The sequence below is a fragment of the Zalophus californianus genome, chromosome 2 (genome assembly GCF_009762305.2).
Source record: "Zalophus californianus isolate mZalCal1 chromosome 2, mZalCal1.pri.v2, whole genome shotgun sequence".
In the NCBI taxonomy this organism is placed as follows: Eukaryota; Metazoa; Chordata; class Mammalia; order Carnivora; family Otariidae; genus Zalophus; species Zalophus californianus.
Window position 1 is genome coordinate 39,192,702 of NC_045596.1, and position 19,040 is coordinate 39,211,741.

The 19,040-nt window shown below is 37.9% G+C and overlaps 1 protein-coding gene across 2 annotated transcripts in view; it reads left to right on the forward strand.

Moving 5' to 3' along the window:
• The window catches only part of GABRB1 (gamma-aminobutyric acid type A receptor subunit beta1), a 377,502-nt gene that overhangs the window by 329,485 nt on the left and 28,977 nt on the right, over positions 1–19,040 (forward strand). For both annotated transcript variants that reach the window (XR_003520832.2, XM_027599170.2), the window contains exons 6-7: positions 14,959–15,096; positions 15,213–15,365. Coding sequence is in view for 1 of the 2 variants with exons in the window: in XM_027599170.2 (XP_027454971.1) it covers positions 14,959–15,096; positions 15,213–15,365 (291 nt within the window). In the remaining variant the exon portion in view is untranslated. The remainder of the gene's footprint in view (positions 1–14,958; positions 15,097–15,212; positions 15,366–19,040) is intronic.

Genomic DNA, 19,040 nt, shown 5'->3' on the forward strand with positions numbered 1-19,040 from the left:
TTATAGTGACATGTAAAGTATGTTTAACATGAGATGTTAATGCATTTTAATGTAGTGAATATAATGTGCGAAGGTGTCTCCAAAAACAAAAGTGCCCGCGGTCTAAAAGTCTTTAAATAGAGATGATCTAGTGTATACTTGTATACACTAGATATCTAGTGTATGTATTAATGGACTAGGTGGTATTGAGCAATCAAGGACTCTCGAAAAATCATTCTGGGAATTTTCATATTGGCCAAACACAGGAGATGCCAAGGCTTGACAGGAGTGGGTAGAATCCTGAGAAGTGCACTGGGTCCTAGATCTGGCTGAAAATAAGGGGGCTCCTCAGGAGATGCTTAAGAAACTAGAAAACATGCCTGGACTCTACGATTCCAAATCTGAAGGACATCATGTAATTCCAAACCTGCTGCTGCTGAATTCTTAAATCAATCAGGAGTGGCTCAATGACCAGAGCAGAATTAACCTTGGGAGTAAGGGAAAGGAGCCAGATAACTCAGATAGAAGAGACAGGGTAGACATAGCCACCTCTCAGTTTGGGACTCTGCACTTCAAGGGGCATATAAGCAACCTGGAAACTACTGAGCAGAGAAAGCTTCATAGACAGGATATCCTGGGAGAGACCAGAGCCAGGAGAATGAAAGACTGAAAGGGATCAGAAGAGTTGTCCTCAGAAAATGGGAGGTACTCTCATGTAGAAAGGCACTGGGTTTGTCTTCTATTAACACAATGGGTAGACAATGATCTGACAGTGAATGCCCTCCTGTAAGATGAATTTTTACTTATTATAAGGACATATTTTCTAATGATCACCTACAAACCTAATTAACAATTGATAGCCATCCCTGGGGACTGGGTGACCACTCCAACAGTATTTTGTCAGACAGGAGTCAAACATTAAGTGGATTGCTGCACAGATTTGTACTTATGGTTTTTTATACTGTGAGAACATTTTAAAAATATGTCTTCCACAGTCTCTCATGGTTTGTCTTCCTCTCTGATTTCTTCTCGTTCAGTTTTCCCTCCCTTCCCCAGTGGTCCTCTGCACTATTCTTTATGTTCCACATATGAGTGAAACCATATGATAATTGCCTTTCTCTGCTTGACTTATTTCACTTAGCATAATCCCCTCCAGTCCCACCCATGTCGAAGTAAATGGTGGGTATTCATCCTTTCTGATGGCTGAGTAATATTCCATTGTATATATGAGCCACATCTTCTTTATCCATTCGTCTGTTGAAGGGCATCTCGGCTCCTTCCATAGTTTGGCTATTGTGGACTTTGCTGCTATGAACATTGGGGTTCATGTGCCCCTTCTTTTCACTACATCTGTATCTTTGGGATAAATACCTACTAAAAGACTCCGGCCTCCAGGACACAAACTGAGGGTTACAGAGGGGAGGGGGTGGGGGAGGGGGTAACCGGATGATGGGTATTAAGGAGTGCATGTGTTGTGATGAGCACTGGGTTTTATACACAACTGATGAATCGTTGAGCACTACACCAGAAACTAATGATGTACTATATGTTGGCTACCTGAACATAATTATATATATATATATATATATATATATCTTCCACAGTTTGTTTACAACTTCTTAGGATATCACAGTGGTACAGATGTGGGTGAGAAAGGAATCCAAATAAGCTTTTAGAATAAATGTTGTAACAGATTTGGAGCCATTGGAAAGATTACACCTGTTTGGCATCCTTATCTGCTGCTGAGATGCACAATTATAAATATCTAATAACCTTTTAATATAAAGTATCTACACAACTATAAGAACAGAGGTACTGATAAACTCCTAATATTTCTGCCCTCGTGTAGAAGGAGAAGGAAGAACTGGGGAGTGGCAGACTATTAGATTTATTTCAATAGGTCATTTTCTAACAATAGTTGAAATGCTGATCGTGAGTGTGATCCAGGACACTTCAATAAGTGTAAGTAGGGACTGATGAATATAGGAAGGGAGTATATTGGCTCCTGTAACTGGACCAGCCACTTTCCGCTCAACATTTCTTATGTGCTGACAACTAAAAGAGAGAGGGAAATCTCTCCTCTAACTTTTGAACAAATGTCCCAGATTTCTCCAGAAGTGAACCAGTTTGGGTCACCTCCCTATTTCCAAGAAATAATTGGATCAGGAGATTGCTGTGAGCTGATTGTTTTAGATCTGGATTATTGCCTAATCTTGAGCCAGTCGCTCCAGCAAAGGGGATGATATTTTAACAATTGGCCTAAGCCAATCAAGCTCCACACCAGGAAAGGTGAGGTGAGGCTATGGCTGCTCCTCAAAGGGAAATACATTTATTTCCGCCCACTCATGGATTAGAAGCTTGAATATCTACATTATCTAAAACACAATTTAAGTACAATTTTAGACCATCCTCTCAGGTCTATTAAACACAGTGGGGAGTAATTTTTATTTCCAGATTAGAAAATGTATCCAAAATAGAATGTTTCAAATAATGAAGAGAAACGCTAACATCCAGATCCTTCTACATTTGTACTAGCTCCATGCATCTTTATCCATTGACATCAACTTAATTTTATCTGTACTTTCTGCACCACTAAGAAGTCCCCAGGGGCTGAGAGGAAATTTTGAGAGCTTCTGTGTAGTTATTGTTGCTAGGAAACAATATCCTTGGTATCCAAGTGTTCAGGCTTTGAGGCGCTGTGTGAAGTCACTGGTTCATAAAGGAAAGCCTTTGGTAAATAGGTTGTTTAGATGTGAGTAAATTGATGTTCGCTCTCTGTGGCAAAATGTTCCTGTGTAACCTTTGAATAATAGTGTATTTCTAGGCCTCTATTCTTTCCTTTGGATCCAGCTGCCATTATTGCTCTCATGAGAACTCAAACTTCTACCTGAAATGGAGTGAGCATTTTCTTTTTCCCCCAAATCATTTGTTAATTATCTCAGTGCCTTGAACACTAAGCCTAATGGGTTTTAGTTAAACATAGTACAAGTGAACTTGGAAATAAAGACCCAGACCATGGACCGTATAAACAGTTGAATACTATTAAAATCTGTATTCATTGATGGCCATATTCCAGCTCTTTTATTGTGCATGGCACTGAAGTGTTCTGCTGCTCTTCAGAATTGGGAGTCAAGGAGAGGTGCTGTCTTGGCTCACCCACTGCCTTCTCTTCTCTCAACCCCAAGCTGCAGACTGTCTCCAGACTCTCAATTCTAATTATTGCTTACATTTCTCCCGTAGGATCCTATGACTCAAAAAACCAGCTTGAGGTTGTAATTTATCACCTAATTACTCTGTAAGACTAAAATTAACAAGCAGCTTTTCCCATTTCCTTGATGTCTAGACCCACCTGCAAGGCCCCTGTGAGCAGAATCATCTTAATCAAGGAGTAAATCCAGCTCAAGAATGCTACCATATCAAGTTACCCTATATCAGGTTACCAGGTTGGGGCAACAAACTTAGATCTGTAAGCTGCAAACAATATTCACTAATTCATTTTTTCGAAAATATATATTTGATACTAGACAGAATCTGTTCTAGGCATCAGGAATTTTTAAAAATGAATGAAAGAAGGTCCTTGCTTTCATAAAGTATATACAATGAGGGATGGAGGACACAAATGGCAGAGATAAACACAAAGCTCCATAAACAGATGAAATATTTACATGTTCAGATGTACTCTATATCTGACAGGATCCCATCAAGAAAACAGAAACTACTCCAGTTTTCTCAAAAAGGTAATTTAATAGAGAGAATTCCTTATAAAAATTGGAAGGTCTGGGAAAGCAAAAGGGAGAAGGAGAAATGGCTGCTGAAGGAGCGAAAGACAGAAACGGCTGACACCCCCCCCAACCCCATGTGGAGGCCATGAGTCTGAATCTGTTGAGATCCTATTAGAGATGTTATTCTAGATGCTTGTGGAGTTGCCAAAGGAGGTGCTGCCTCTTCCTCAGCGTCAAGTATCTGGAATCACCCTCCTGCCCCAGCAGCAATCACTGCTAGAGCCAGAATCCAGAACTTTCCCTTCCCTTCCATCTTGTAAGCTTCAGCCAGTTCTTCCAAGGGCCAGCACCCAACACGAAGCCAGAGAGACAAGGAGGCCAGCCCAGCATACAATGCAGTGTATAGAAAGTGAGGCACAGAAACCTACCTAATGAATGGTTAACGTAAACCACAACAGAGGTTTTAATCAAAAGCTCTGGTAATCCCAAACCTGGAGCAAATAATTCTTCCCTAGAAGAAAAAGAGAATCTATCAATCCAGTTTCCATTGCAGATAACAGAAGCCCATTTGGCTAGCTTAAGCAGAGATTTAATATAGGAAAGTGATACTTACAAAATTAAAGGATTGAAGTAGTAGGTCTAGGCTGGGTCACTGGAAGTGACTCCCAGAGCCACAGTGCGAACTGGCCCTCCAAGGGAACCGATAGCACCACCGCAATCAGGAAGCTGATAATCAGGTAGCTTCTACCACCGTGTTGATTTGAGGACCACCAAAGCTAAAACCAGAATCCCTGGTTCCTGAGCCATCTATACTACTCTATGAGCTGTACCAACAAAATGAATACCTCAAATACCACCTCTGACATCACTTACCTCCATCTAATCCAGGGAACATAAATCATATCCACACCGTTGGTTGCAAGGGAATCTGGGAAATGTAGTTGTTGTCTTTCCTGAAGGCGATCAGAACACATGCTAAAAAAAGCCAATACACATAGTATCTGACACAGAAGGAATTCTGGGGTGAAATATATAGCATTGTAGATGATATCTCCAAGCTCCCAGAGAACAAGGGCCCTGTTGGTTTTATTTAGCACTATACCTCCAGTACTTTTCCAGTACCTGGCTCATAGTCCACACTTAATAAATATCTACTCCTTCCCCTTAAATGAATAGACACACACGCACAGGTTTGTGCCTGGTTGTCTGTCAGGTTAAGGTCGGTAACACAAAGCCAGAAGTCCTAATGATAAGAAGCAAGAATTCAATAGTCTATAAACTTTTATTAGATGCTGACTATATGCTAGGAACTTGGTATATAGGCTAGACACTGAGGTACAAAGAGGAATGAAAACCAGTCCCTGACCTCAAGGAACTCAGAGCCTGGTGGGAGAAAGATAAATAAGCCAAGTAAAATTCAACATGGTTTTGTGCTTTGTTCAAGGCAAGCACATACTTGAGTTGATAAAAGTCAATTGGGAGCAGGAAGAGCTATGACTAGTTGCCTTAGGTATCTGCCTACACTTCTTCCTACACTCAGTCATGGCTACCAACCACTTTACTCTTCTCAGCCCACTTTTACCTTTGCGTACTGAAATCTTTGAAGATTTTATAATGTTTGTATATATTTAACTTTGCCCTTTACGTTTCAATTTTCCTGCTAAAATTGAGTCGCTTATTGAGTAAATTTTATGAAGTAAATCACAGTTTCCCACTGACATCATCCTAATGTTATGTTATTCCGTCTACATGTTATTCACTCTACTTATTATTCCCTCTGGCAGGCAGGCCTGCTCCACCCATCTGGGCAAATCCTCTGCAAAGCCATCTCTAACTCCCTGAGGTCGACAATTTGTTCAGCCTGCTTTTAGACCATGAGTTACTGAAGAGCAGTGTCAAGTCTGACCCACTATATAATCTTCGTGCCTAGAATAGTGCTTGATATATAGCAGACACTCAAAATATGTGTATTAGAATGTTAGATCGAGTTTCCACTGATTTGCCTTGCCAGTTTAGAGGTAGTTGGTATTTGTGCTTCAGCAGAGGTCCTGATGGATATCCAGGAAGATGAGAGGTTGAATCCAGAGTTGTCCATGGCAGGGAAGAAGAGTCAGCAAAGATCTTATTAGAGCACTCAGGAACGGGAAGTGAGCAAGCAGGTGTCTCTGATGAGCAGCACATAGAAGCTAACACAGAAGCTGTGTTTGATCAGCTCTGTTTTTACTCCTACTAGAAACAGGCCACCCAGGGCCACAAAGTAATGACAGAAGCTTAATGAGGTCAAAAGCTGTAGATGAATCCATCCCCAAACTGGGACAAGGCCAAGCGTTTGTATTCAGGCTTTGACCTATACATAGTATGTCTCTTCACAGAGCGTCTCTAGATACTAGGCTTAGAACTTCCTCCCTAACAAATACTTACAGTTCAAATACTCTATGTTGCCAACTAAAAGCAAAATCATGTGTAGCCTGGCTCAGAATAGGACAGTATCTCTTTGGGAAATGTAAAGAGCCTAACAAGGACCTAGCTGAATGAAAATCACTCCAGCCTCATATAAAGGTGAGCAAAGGGTATGAGATATGCTAGTCTAAATCCCACACTCAGATCAAGTCAGACAAGAAGAGAGCTTTAAATTTGGGGTATATTGTCTTGGCTTCTTTAAAGAATTTTTTGAACTAAATTGTACTTATTTTGATTCCACCTATCATTTTGAAAAAGCTTACCTCTCATACCATCTTCCTGAATGGATGCTGCTGAGATATTTTTCAGCCCATAACAAAGGTGCATGGGAGAAAGGTTTCCCAGGCTTAGCTTCAGCACTTCTCCTTCTTCCAAGCCAATTGGTTTGTTTACATCTCAGGGGCATTGTGAATTTTTTAACTGATCTGATTTTTTGTTGATAGAAGGCACTTTTATGGCCCTGCAGAGAGACAGGTCCGGATGATCCTGGAAGCTCATTCCCTCCTTCCTGGCAGACGCAGACTCAGCAGATCTCAGTCAACCTGACCGAAGGCTGTGCCTTTATGACCGGGCCACTTCCTCCACCAGGACCTTCCATTGTCACACAGTCCCCTAGTCAGATACAAATGTCCAGCCAATCCCATAGAAAGTAAAGCATTACAAGGCTGGGCTCCTCTCTACTGGAATCTTGGCTGCAGTGCATTCAGTCTACCTCTGACGAGCCTAAGCGGAAGGATAAGGAGAATTTGGGAAAATTTGCACTCCACTACATCTCTGCTGCTAAAATTTTCTCAAATAAACCCCATTCTAGATTTTCTCCAGGTCCTTTTTTTTAACTTAGCATTTTGCTTTTTTAACATAGACACATGATTCAAAAATCAAAAAATATTAAGAAAAATATAGTGAAAATTTCCCTCCCATCCCTAGCGTCCCTCTACTTAGTGCCCCCAAAGGAAATCATCGGTATTAGTTTGCCATCTGACCCTCCAGGTTTTTTAGACATATACAAGTATATATAACTATATTTTAGCTTTTCCCATATTTTGCACACACATGCTAGCATGTTATAGCCAAACTTTGTGGGGGTTTTTTTCATTAAATGTAGTTTTGGAGAGTTTTTCATATTATATGTGAATATAATTCTCTCATTCTTTTTTCCACTTTACAACAGTACATTAACGTACCATAATTTAGTCAACCACTCCTGTTGAGGGGCATTTATATTGTTTCAAATATTTCATTATTAGAGTGATATAGGTGTGCCTGGGTGGCTCCTGTCAGTTAGGCGTCTGACTTTGGCTCATATCATGATCCCAGGACCCCGGGATCGAGCCCTGTGGTGGGCTCCTTGCTCAGCAGGGAGCCTGAGTCTTCCTCTCCCTCTGCCCTTCCCCCTGCTTGTGCTCTCGCTCTCTCTCTGTCAAATAAATAAATAAAATCTTAAAAAAAAAAAAGAAACAGTGCTATGACGAATAATCCTGTACACTCTTCACAATTATGCAGTTCAATCATTGGAGTAGATTTCTACAATAGGAATTTCTGAGTCAAAGAATATATACATTTGTACTTTTGATAGATAAAGCCAAACTGCATTCTATATGGGTTTTACCAAACTACATCCTCACCAGCAATATATGACAGTATTTGCTTTTTCACATGCTCAGCAACACAATGTGTTATCAGTTTGTGGATTTTTGCCAAATTGTCAGGCAAAAAAATGCATTTTGATATATAGTCTTAATTTTAATTTGTATCTGTCTTATTATGATTGAGATTGGGCATTTTTTCCTTTTTAATGAACTGTCTTTTAATATCCTTTTTCCATTTTGGTTCTTTTTGTTTGTAGAAACTCTTTATATATTTAGAAATGTAGCACTTATCTGCAATATGCACTACAATTATTTTTTTTAAAGATTTTATTTATTTATTTGAGAGAATGAGAGAGGGAATATGAGTGGGGGGGGCAGAGGGAGAGAGAGAAGCAGACTCCCCCTCTGAGGAGGGAGCCCAAAGAGACAAGGATGAGGAGCTCCATCCCAGGACCCGGGGACCATGACCTGAGCCAAAGCAGACACTTAACCGACTGAGCCACCCAGGCGCCCCCACACAATTATTTTTTGTTTATTATTTGCTTTTGATGTTGTTTATAGGGTTTTGGCATGACTTTTTTTAATAATGTGGACAAATACGTCATTTTTTATGGCTTCCGGTTATTGTATTATAATTTTAAAAGGCCTCCTTAATGCCAAGATTATAAAAGAATTCTCCATTGTTTTCTTTTAGTCCATACATGGTTTTATTTTCTAGATAAAACTACAATTAATTTGAAGCTTATAATAATACATGAAATGAAATAAAAGTCCAAACTAATTTTTTCCAGTAGCTTCCCAGTTTTTTCTACACGATTTATGAATTTATGAAACTATCTTTTTCCCAGTTTTTCCAGGTGTAAATTCTATCATAAACTGAATTCCTCTGTTCATTGGACTCTGGTTCTCAATTGTCAACTGTGGCCCATTGATCTTTCTGTGTATACCAGCATCAGAATAATACTATTGTCATTTTTGAAGGTTTTTAGTACATTTTACTACCTGATAGGACTAGGTGTCCTTTATCTCTCTTATTTTTTAGTTTTCTTAGAATGTCTGATTTGTTTATTTTAACATTAGAATCATTTTGTTCAGCTTCCAAAACAAAAAGCCTATTGTTATAGGTAATCACATTAAATTGTAAATGAACTTCTGATGTTGTCTTTCTATTCAAAAACATGAAATGCCTTTTTATTTATTTAAGGCTTCCTTTGTGCCCTTCAAGAATGTTTTAAATGTTGCATATGCCTTGCATATTTTTCAGTTTATTACTAGATATTTTGTCTCTATTTTAAAATGAGTCTTTTCTTCTATTATATATTGTAAAATATTGTTTCATATACGAAAGCTACCCATTTCTATATAGTAATTTTGTACTCCATTACCATAGTAAATCCTGTTATTTATAATAGTTATTCAGTTAATTCTTTAGGGTTTACTGAACATACAATTGTAAAATTTTCAAATATTGATAGTTTAACCAGCTGCTTTACAACTTAATACTTGAATTCTCTTTCTCTTGCCTAATGCATTGGTTAGTATTTCCAGAACAGTGTTAAATAAAAGCACTGGTAGTGGACACTCTTATCTTGTAACTCTCTGGGAATGTTCTAGTGTTTCTACAATAAGCATGATGCTGGCTTTGAGACTGAGATAGATATATCTTATTATGTAAGGAAGTATCCATCTACTCATGCTTATTGAGTGTTGTTGTTTTGTTAAAAGACTAAATGGCTATTACATTTGTCAAATGCCCTTTTGGCACCTGTGTAAATATACTTTCCTTTTCTCTAAATCTGTTAATATAATGAAGTATATTACTAGAATTTTCTAATATTAAACATTTTGCACTCTCAGAATAACCACTTTGGAAACTAATAAACACTAGTTGTGTTTTATTATTTAATGTATTGCTGGATTTTGTTCACTAATATGCTCTGCTTACTTTATGAAAATAATTTGGAAGTATTCGTTCTTGGCCATTACTTTGGAACTATTTAAGTAGTAATAGAATTATAAGTTCTTAAATATTTGAGTCTAGTGGGTGTTTGTAGGAAGTGAAATCAAGCTATTTTGATCTATCTCTGATTTGGACTTTAGCAAATGTTTTTCTTACAAGAAAATTATCTATTTCATTCAGATTTTCTAATTTGTTTGCAGACTTAAACAAAGTAGTCTTATGATTTTTACAATTTCCCTCTTTCCAAGGTGACTTCCCTTATTATGTGTTATTTGTCCATCCTGATTCATTTATTTATTCAGACTTTTTTGTAAAATAGTTTCCTCAAACAGGTCCCTGGGTGATATGTTCTCTGATCTTTGTATATCGTCTCTGGAAAGAAGCAATATGGTAGGGAATGGGACTCTTGGGTCTCAAACTGGCTGTCCTTTTTGCCTATACTCTAGATATTCTGTAGATGTTATTCCATAAGCTTTTCCTTTCCATATAAGAAGTCCAATATGTTTTCCTTTGAAAATACCTTGTACTTTCTGTCTGGAAAATTCTAAAATTATTCTTTTACTCTTAGAGTTCAGGATTGATATCACAATTACCTAATATAATGAGCCCTTCAATCTGCAAAATACTTTACTCATTTAGCTCAAGAGAATTTGTGTTTTCTTTTTATTTCTTATGGCTCCTCTTCTTCTTTCAAGAATGCCTACTATTTAGATCTCTTGGATGAGTCCTTCAAAGCCATTATGTTTTCTTCATACTTTCCAAATCTCTATAATATTGTTCTTTTTTTGAGATATTTCTTTCAAACCGTCTTCTAAGACGTTAATGCCCCCTCACCAGGGACCATCTTCTCAATTTATCTCAAACAGCTTTTATTAAAATCTATGGGTTTTATTTATTTATTTGACAGAGAGAGAGCGAGAGCAGGAACACAAGCAGGGGGAGTGCGAGAAGGAGAAGCAGGCCTCCTGCAGAGCAGGGAGACCAATGCGGGGCTTGATCCCAGGACCCCGGGATCATGACCTGAGCCAAAGGCAGATGCTTAATGACTGAGCCACTCAGGTGCCCCAAAATCTATGGGTTTTAGTACAAGGAAAGTTTTTGTGCTCTAATCAAATATACTTAAGTGTTTATATATATGTGTGTGTGTGTGTGTGTATTTCTTAAGTGTTCCTATATTTTTAGCGAGGGTGGGAAATGAAGAGTACAAACTATTGTCTGCTTCCTCCACCAGTTCTTTTCACTAGGGGCCACCTACTTTGGCTGTTCTGCTTATTTTTCTTCTCTAGGACTATCAGATTCTGTTACAAGCATTGTTGTTTTTTTCTACATACACCTTGGGATTTGGGCCCTGCTGCCAGAGAACCATAAATAGAAACACTTTTCTAGGGGAAAAGTATGGTGAGCTCCTGTTAAGTTGTCATTCTTCTGTGATACACCAGGAGGTAGTCTCTTTCTCTAAGACAGCCTACCTTTTTAACTGTCCCACCTCTCCTTAAAGGACTGAAAAAAACAATTCCTCCAAATAGTCACACAGGTGTTAGTACCCTTTATTTAATAAGCCCAAAGAGCACTTGTACCCAGCTTTCTTCCTTAATCTCATCATTCCAATCACCATTCAAGAACTCCATGCCACTAGTTCCCAGGTTCTCTCTAGTTCTGGGGTGGGGTGCAGAAACCCCAGGACATCATTGTTCCCTAGATCCAGACAGAGCTGAGACCTCACATTCCCCAGATCCTACTTCATGTGGGATTTTGAACTGGAAGTGGAACGGAGACCACCAGGGTTGAATTTAAGCTGTTCTGTTGCCACTAGCCATTTTCCCACAAAGAGGAGGTTCTCATTCTAAAACCTGTAAATGGGATCCAGGGGGATCCATGATTCTCTGAAATTACCATCAAATTATGTTTATTTATGTATTTATCTATCTACACATATATATGTATATGTTTCTGTGGAGTTTTTTAGAAAGTTTTTTTTTTAAAGAATTTACTTTGTTTAGAGCAGTTTTAGTTTCACAGCAAAATTAAGAGGAAGATACAGAGACTTCCCATATGGCCCTGCCACTACACATGCACAGCCTCCATTATCAACAGCCCCCACCTGACTGGTACACTTGTTACACCTGATGAACCTACATGGACACATCATAATCACCCCAAGTCCAGAGTTTACCTTAGGATTCACTCTTGGTGTTGTGCATTCTGTGGATGTGGACAAATGTATAATGACATGTATCCACCATTATAGTATCATACACAGTATTTTCACTGCCCTAAAGTTCACTGCCCTCTGTGCTCTGCCTATTCATCCCTCTCCACCCCCAACCCCTGGCAATCACTGATCTTTTCATTGTCTCCATAGTTTTGCCTTTTCTAAAATGTCACATAGTTGCAATCATACAGGATGTGGCCTTTTCAGACTGGCTTCTTTAACTTAATAATATGCATATAAGTTTCCGCCATGTCTTTTCCTGGCCTGACAGCCCATTTCCTTTTGGTGCTGAGTAATATTCAATAGTCTAAAGGTACCACAGTTTATTTATCCATTCACCTACCAAAGGACAGACGCTTTGGTTGCTTCCAAGTTCAGGCAATTATGACTATATCTTCTCTAAACATCTGTATGCAGGTTTTTGTATGATTAAAAATTTTCAACTCCTTTGGGTAAATACAGTGGAGCACAATTGATTACTTGATCGCATGGTAAGAGTATGTTTAGTTTTTTAAGAAACCACAAAACTGTCTTCCTTAGTGGCTGTACCATTTTAATTCCCACTAGCAATGAATGAGAGTACCTGTTGCTTCACATCCTCACCAGCATTTGGTGGTGTTAGTATTCCAGACTTTTACCATTCCTACAGACGTGTAGTAGTATCTTACTATTGTTTTGACTTGCATGTCCCTGAAAATATATAATATTGAGCATCTTTTCATATGCTTATTTTCCATTTGTATATGTTCTTTGGTGAGGTGTCTTTGGCCCATTTTTTAATCAAGTTGTTTGTTTTCTTATTGCTGAGTTTTAAGTGCTCTTTGTATATTTTGGATAACAGTCCTTTATCAAATATGTTTTTTACAAATATTTTTCACCTAGTCTGTGGATTGTCTTCTCAGTCTCTTGAGTTCAGAAGTTTTTATCAGATTCTCAAAATGATGTTAAGAATCACAGTTTTCTAGACCCATACCTGAATTTGGTACAAATCCCCAATAAGTCAATATGTCAATAAGATGTAGATCACTCTAACTCCAGTAAGTAAAGAGGGTCTTACAGCCCCTCTGACACCAGAATTATTGTTAAAAGTAAATACTGTCTATTTCTATGTCTGCACTTGGAAGATTACCCTTTGAAGAAAAGGCAAGTTCTTGGACCTAGAAGGAAATGGTTTAAAGAGAAATAAAACAAGATATATTGAAACGTACTACAGTAAATAATAACCTCCATAGGGTGGCAAAAGTAACAAATGTAAAAGAGTTGTGGGTTCAGTGAGTTCAGGAATAAGAATTCAAAAAAGCGCTTTTTGAAGAGAAGTTAGAGAATTTTAAAGTAATAAAGTTAAGACAGGTTTATTTTCCCCTCAAAAAAAAAAAAACAAAAGCCTAAAATTTCTTACATTCCTGCAGTGATATGTTAATGGTGATCCTTTGGCCCTTGGCATTCCACTTCTAAATTTTAAATACATTGATTTTTTTAAATCTCTTTAAAAATATACTACTGACTTCAATCAAAAGTAGGTCAGCATAATGTTTACTACATTATGTTTGAAACACAAGCCCTAGTAATTCTAATGGAAAAAAAAAGATTTGATGCTTTTTTTATTTGAGGTGAATATAAATAGAAAATGAACTTAAAAATATCTTTGTCTCTACCAGGTAGGAAGAGAAAAATATACCCTTCCATACGCCTTAAATGGCTTTTAGTTTTTAAAATATATCCATACATTGTTTTATACAAGTTATACAAGTTTTATACAAGACTTATACAAGTCTTTTATATGACCATAACCCAGCTAAACCACTGGCAAGTGGGAGCAGAAGTGAAAGGTTAGACCTTTCTAATGCAATCTACAATTCTCTACACATTCCTCTTAAATTAACAAAAGCTCACCCTCATAAATATTAAGCTATAAAAGTATTATCAAGAATTCATATAGTTCTTTTTTTTATATTTTATTTATTTATTCATGAGAGACAGAGGGAGAGAGAGAGAGAGAGAGAGAGAAGCAGAGGGAGAAGCAGGCTCCCAAGGAGCAGGGAGCCCGATGTGGGACTCGATCCCAGGACCCTGGGATCATGACCTGAGCCGAAGGCAGACGCTTAACCATCTGAGCCACCCAGGTGCCCAAGAATTCATATAGTTCTTTTACCCTTATTGCAGTGAGCAAGCATAATGTATAGAATTATTGGTCACTTAAAACTAATGTAATATTTTATATGAACTATACTTCGACTTAAAAATTTAATTAAAAAATTCATATAGTTCTTAATTTTTCGCCTATATATTAGAGATGGTAAAAATACATGAATGGAAGCTTGCTTAATTTTCTAAAAAAAATGTGTATTTTTTTTTAAATGTCTTGAAATGGGTATGTACAAATTTGGTCTTTCATTATACTCCATCCTTTTACCCTTCCTGTTTCCCTTTTAATAAATATGTGCTCAGTGATTATTACTTATCATTGTTAAATGATGGATAATTAAAATCTATGCTCAGGTACTAAAATCCAACTATCCTATTATCTTTTTTTTTTTTAATTTACTTTAGAGAGAGAAAATGCGTGCAAGCAGGGGGAGGGGCAGAGGGAAAGAATCCCAAGCAGACACCCCACTCAGTGCGGGGCCAAATGTGGCATTCTATCCCAACACTGAGATCATGACCTAAGTCAAAATCAAGAGTCATCTGCTTAACCAACTGAGCCACCCCAGGCACCTCTAGCTATCCAGTTATCTAAACAAAGAGTTCCTATTAGTAGATGCAAAGAAAATAAATATAGAGCAGTGATAACAGGTATCACTGAATGATCACAGAGTTTATGTCCGCAAAGCCAGATGCATCCATCTTATCACTGCAGCCACAATCAACCCGTCAGGAACAGTGCTCATCGTGAGACCCATATGCCATCCTGATTTAAAGCATTGCTGTCTTACCACCACTTGCTGGGAATTTCCTCTCTAGCTCCCAGGCTGTCTTCAAAATGAATTTCTATACCAAAGAAACTCTGTTTAACTATGCTATATTTCTTCATTTCAGATGGCTATACCACTGATGACATTGAGTTTTACTGGAACGGAGGAGAGGGAGCTGTAACTGGAGTTAATAAAATTGAGCTTCCTCAGTTTTCAATTGTCGACTACAAGATGGTGTCCAAGAAAGTGGAGTTCACAACTGGTGAGGACATTTCCTCCAAAATGAACTAGGGGCACTGTGAAAGAAAGAAGATGATTCCTACCAAATGGAGATCTGATTTTTTTTTTCTTTTCCTTTTTTCTTTTTTTTTAACTCAGGGGCTTATCCACGACTGTCACTAAGTTTTCGTCTAAAGAGAAACATTGGTTACTTCATTTTGCAAACCTACATGCCTTCCACACTGATTACAATTCTGTCCTGGGTGTCTTTTTGGATCAACTATGATGCATCTGCAGCCAGAGTTGCACTAGGTAATGCATTCCCAGCACTGCAGAGAGCTGGTAGGACTTCACTTCAACCAACCAACCAATGTTAGAAATTATAGGCACGGACTTCTCTCAAAGCAAGTTAAAGAATGAGATTACCATAGCAGTCCTTGATACTAAAGCATCTAAGTGTAAGCATTTTCAGGATGACTGTTTCACAATGCAATATCTTTTTAGCATTTTACAAAAACAAAAACATGGACTATATTCAATACTAACTATATAAGTGCTTCTTAGAGTCTACTTTTAAATTCTCATTACACTAATTTTTACTAACTTTGTGATGATTTCCTCTCTGGTCCCTGCTTTTTACAGTGAAGAACATTTACAATTCATTATTCTCAAAAGGATTTGGAAAAGTTAAATCTGTGACTATTAACAAGTTATGTCAATGGTTGGGCAATACTATCTTTCTTCTTTTTTTTAATTATGTTATGTTAGTCACCATACATTACATCATTAGTTTTTGATGTAGTGTTCCATGATTCATTGTTTGCATATAACACCCAGTGCTCCACGCAGAATGTGCCCTCTTTAATACCCATCACCAGGCTAACCCATCCCCCACCCCCTCCCCTCTAGAACCCTTAGTTTGTTTCTCAGAGTCCATAGTCTCTCATGGTTCATCTCCCCCTCCGATTTCCCCCTCTTCATTTTTCCCTTCCTGCTATCTTCTTCTTTTTTTTTTTTTTTAAACATATAATGTATGATTTGTTGTAGAGGTACAGGTCTGTGATTCAACAGTCTTACACAATTCATAGCGCTCACCATAGCACATACCCTCCCCAATGTCTATCACCCAGCCACCCCATCCCTCCCACCTCCCACCACTCCAGCAACTCTCAGTTTGTTTCCTGAGATTAAGAATTCCTAATATCAGTGAGGTCATATGATACATGTCTTTCTCTGATTGACTTGTTTCGCTCAGCATAACACCCTCCAGTTCCATCCACGTCATTGCAAATGGCAAGATTTCATTCCTTTTGATGGCTGCCTAATATTCCATTACAGTTAAATCATACGGAACTGAGTTTCTCTTAAATGTAGCTCATCGCACCTGAATAAGGCACGGACATTCATCAGCTATATTAATGATCTGTGATCAGGATGGAATAAAAAATGGTTTCCTTCTTTAGGGAACAAAATTCAAAATTAATCTTGCCATGGTTGAGTAATTGCTGCAAGCTGAAAGGCTATATTTGAGACTTTATTTATTTTTTTTTAAAGATTTTATTTATTTATTTATTTGAGAGAGAGAGAATGAGAGATAGAGAGCACAAGAGGGAAGAGGGTCAGAGGGAGAAGCAGACTCCCTGCCGAGCAGGGAGCCCGATGCGGGACTCAATCCCGGGACTCCAGGATCATGACCTGAGCCGAAGGCAGTCGCTTAACCAACTGAGCCACCCAGGCGCCCTATATTTGAGACTTTAAAGGGTTCCTTGGAAAGTCAGAATACGAAAGGTCTGTTTGATGAATCTGAGCATGTGTGGGTCTGCCTCATTATTTGATCCTAGAGCCCTTTCAGTTATCACTTTTGGGGGCTTTTCCTCATACATGGGTGCTCATGAGCGCAAGTGTGCACACACACATTCCAAATATGTAACAGCATCATTTCCAGCTAAGCTGACATATACATCACTTCTTTTTTTTAAAAGATTTTTTATTTATTTATTCATGAGAGACAGAGAGAGAGAGAGGCAGAGGGAGAAGCAGGCTCCCAAGGAGCAAGGAGTCCGATGCGGAACTCGATCCCAGGACTCTGGGATCATGACCGAGCCGAAGGCAGACGCCTAACCATCTGAGCCACCCAGGCGCCCTACATCACTTCTTCTGAGATTGTTGAACTGGGTCAGATGCTCAGCATACCCTTTCATACCTAGACTAATTGTCATCCCTATAGCTTATTTCTAATGGCTGAGTAATTTCTAATGGCTCACAAAGTCAGCCCTTCTTAACCTTTGAACGTTCCAAAACTAAGGAAAGCCAACAAATAGTTTATCACATCATAGGTATGATTCTGCACGTATTATTTAACTGCGAACATGAGTACAGGTATACTAGGGTTAAGGAAAAAACAGTGGATGATGTCATCAGCAGGGAATAATAACTATCAAGGTCATGAACTGTGGTTCTCTTTACACATCTATCCTCAAAGCTAATGATATTTTGATCAGAGATGTCAGCACATAAAAATGCTGATTTAATCTTTTCTTTGAAATGTAAAATCGGGGCTATTTTAAAACCTAACTAAGTAAAAAAGGCATTTATTTACTAACCCTTCTTGCCTAAAAATTTAAACCAAGGAGTAGAAACAGACGTGCGATTAGTGGATTTGTAAATGAACTGTCTATTTCTACTAAGAACATTAGCTAGAATTATATTAGGTAAAATTTAAAATTTTACTGAAAGAAATAAGTAAGACCATTCATGATGGCATTTCATAAGAGTGCAGCACATTTGAATTCATCACTGATCTGAACCATTTTAACTTTCTGTATGGTAATCCTGACTTCCTATTCTATCTGTTCTCCTAAAAGTTAAATAGTCAAGTCAGGGATTTTATCTAGAATAATCTGATGGACAAATGAGTGCTACGCTCTTTTTTCCCCTTTTCATTTTCTACTTCCCATTCTCTTTGCCAGCTCTCCTTTGTCTTTAACATTCATTTTAACATTTCCTGTCTTTATTTTTAAGGACGCTCATCAAATTTCAGGTTTTATCTTCTCCTCTCTTTGCTTTTATTTTAAATGTCTTTGTTTAACACCTCCTTGCTTTTTTGCCCCTAGCTAGGTGATCTACAGCAAAATAGCTAATCTCAGAGTTTCTGTTTATTCAGCTATACCTGCCCTATCATACTCAGCAAGCTGTTATGACAGCCATATAAGATAATGCATAACTGTGTTTAAAACTGTAATATGCTATAAAAATGTGTAATATTAGTATTGCAGCATGAATTATCTACATTAGGTAACAACTTCCTTTTCACTTCTTGTTATTCTCAATTACATTTCATCATCACCGTCAACACCAAATATTTATTAGGCAGCCATGCAAACATCATATGATTAAGAAAGCTGTTTTTAACAAAGTAGACAAAACAGAATTTTCCTTTTGAAAGTTTACAGTCTTAACCTTCTTCACAAATCCAAGCTGAATTTTTCTGGAAGTCTTTTCTTGATTCCAGGGAACTAATTCGTTCTTGACTCTCGAATCAAGAAGTAGAGGTAATATTTGAAAAACCAAAGCAACAAGATTATATCTAAAAATGACATAAATCAAGTACTTGATGCAAATCATGAACTTTCTTACATATTTCTTCTTTTAGGATTGTCTCACTATGAATGATATATTATCAGTGTAATAATGTGTAATACTGACCTTGTGGCCTGGGTGTGTTCTAGATATACGGAATGAAGTAGCTCTGGTCACCAACTTTCAGTTTGGTAGTGGCTGTTGTGGGCATTAATATCACAAGAACAGATTTAGTAGGAAAATGAGGGAGATGCTGAGAGAAGGAAGATGTGGTATGTAACAGAACAAGGGACATTTTGACAATAGACAGTAAGCATATCAATAGGATTTTGATCTGCCTTTCCATTTACTTTTCTTTTTCATATGTGCATTATTTTTTTTTAAATGTTTTCCAGTCCTCCATTAATG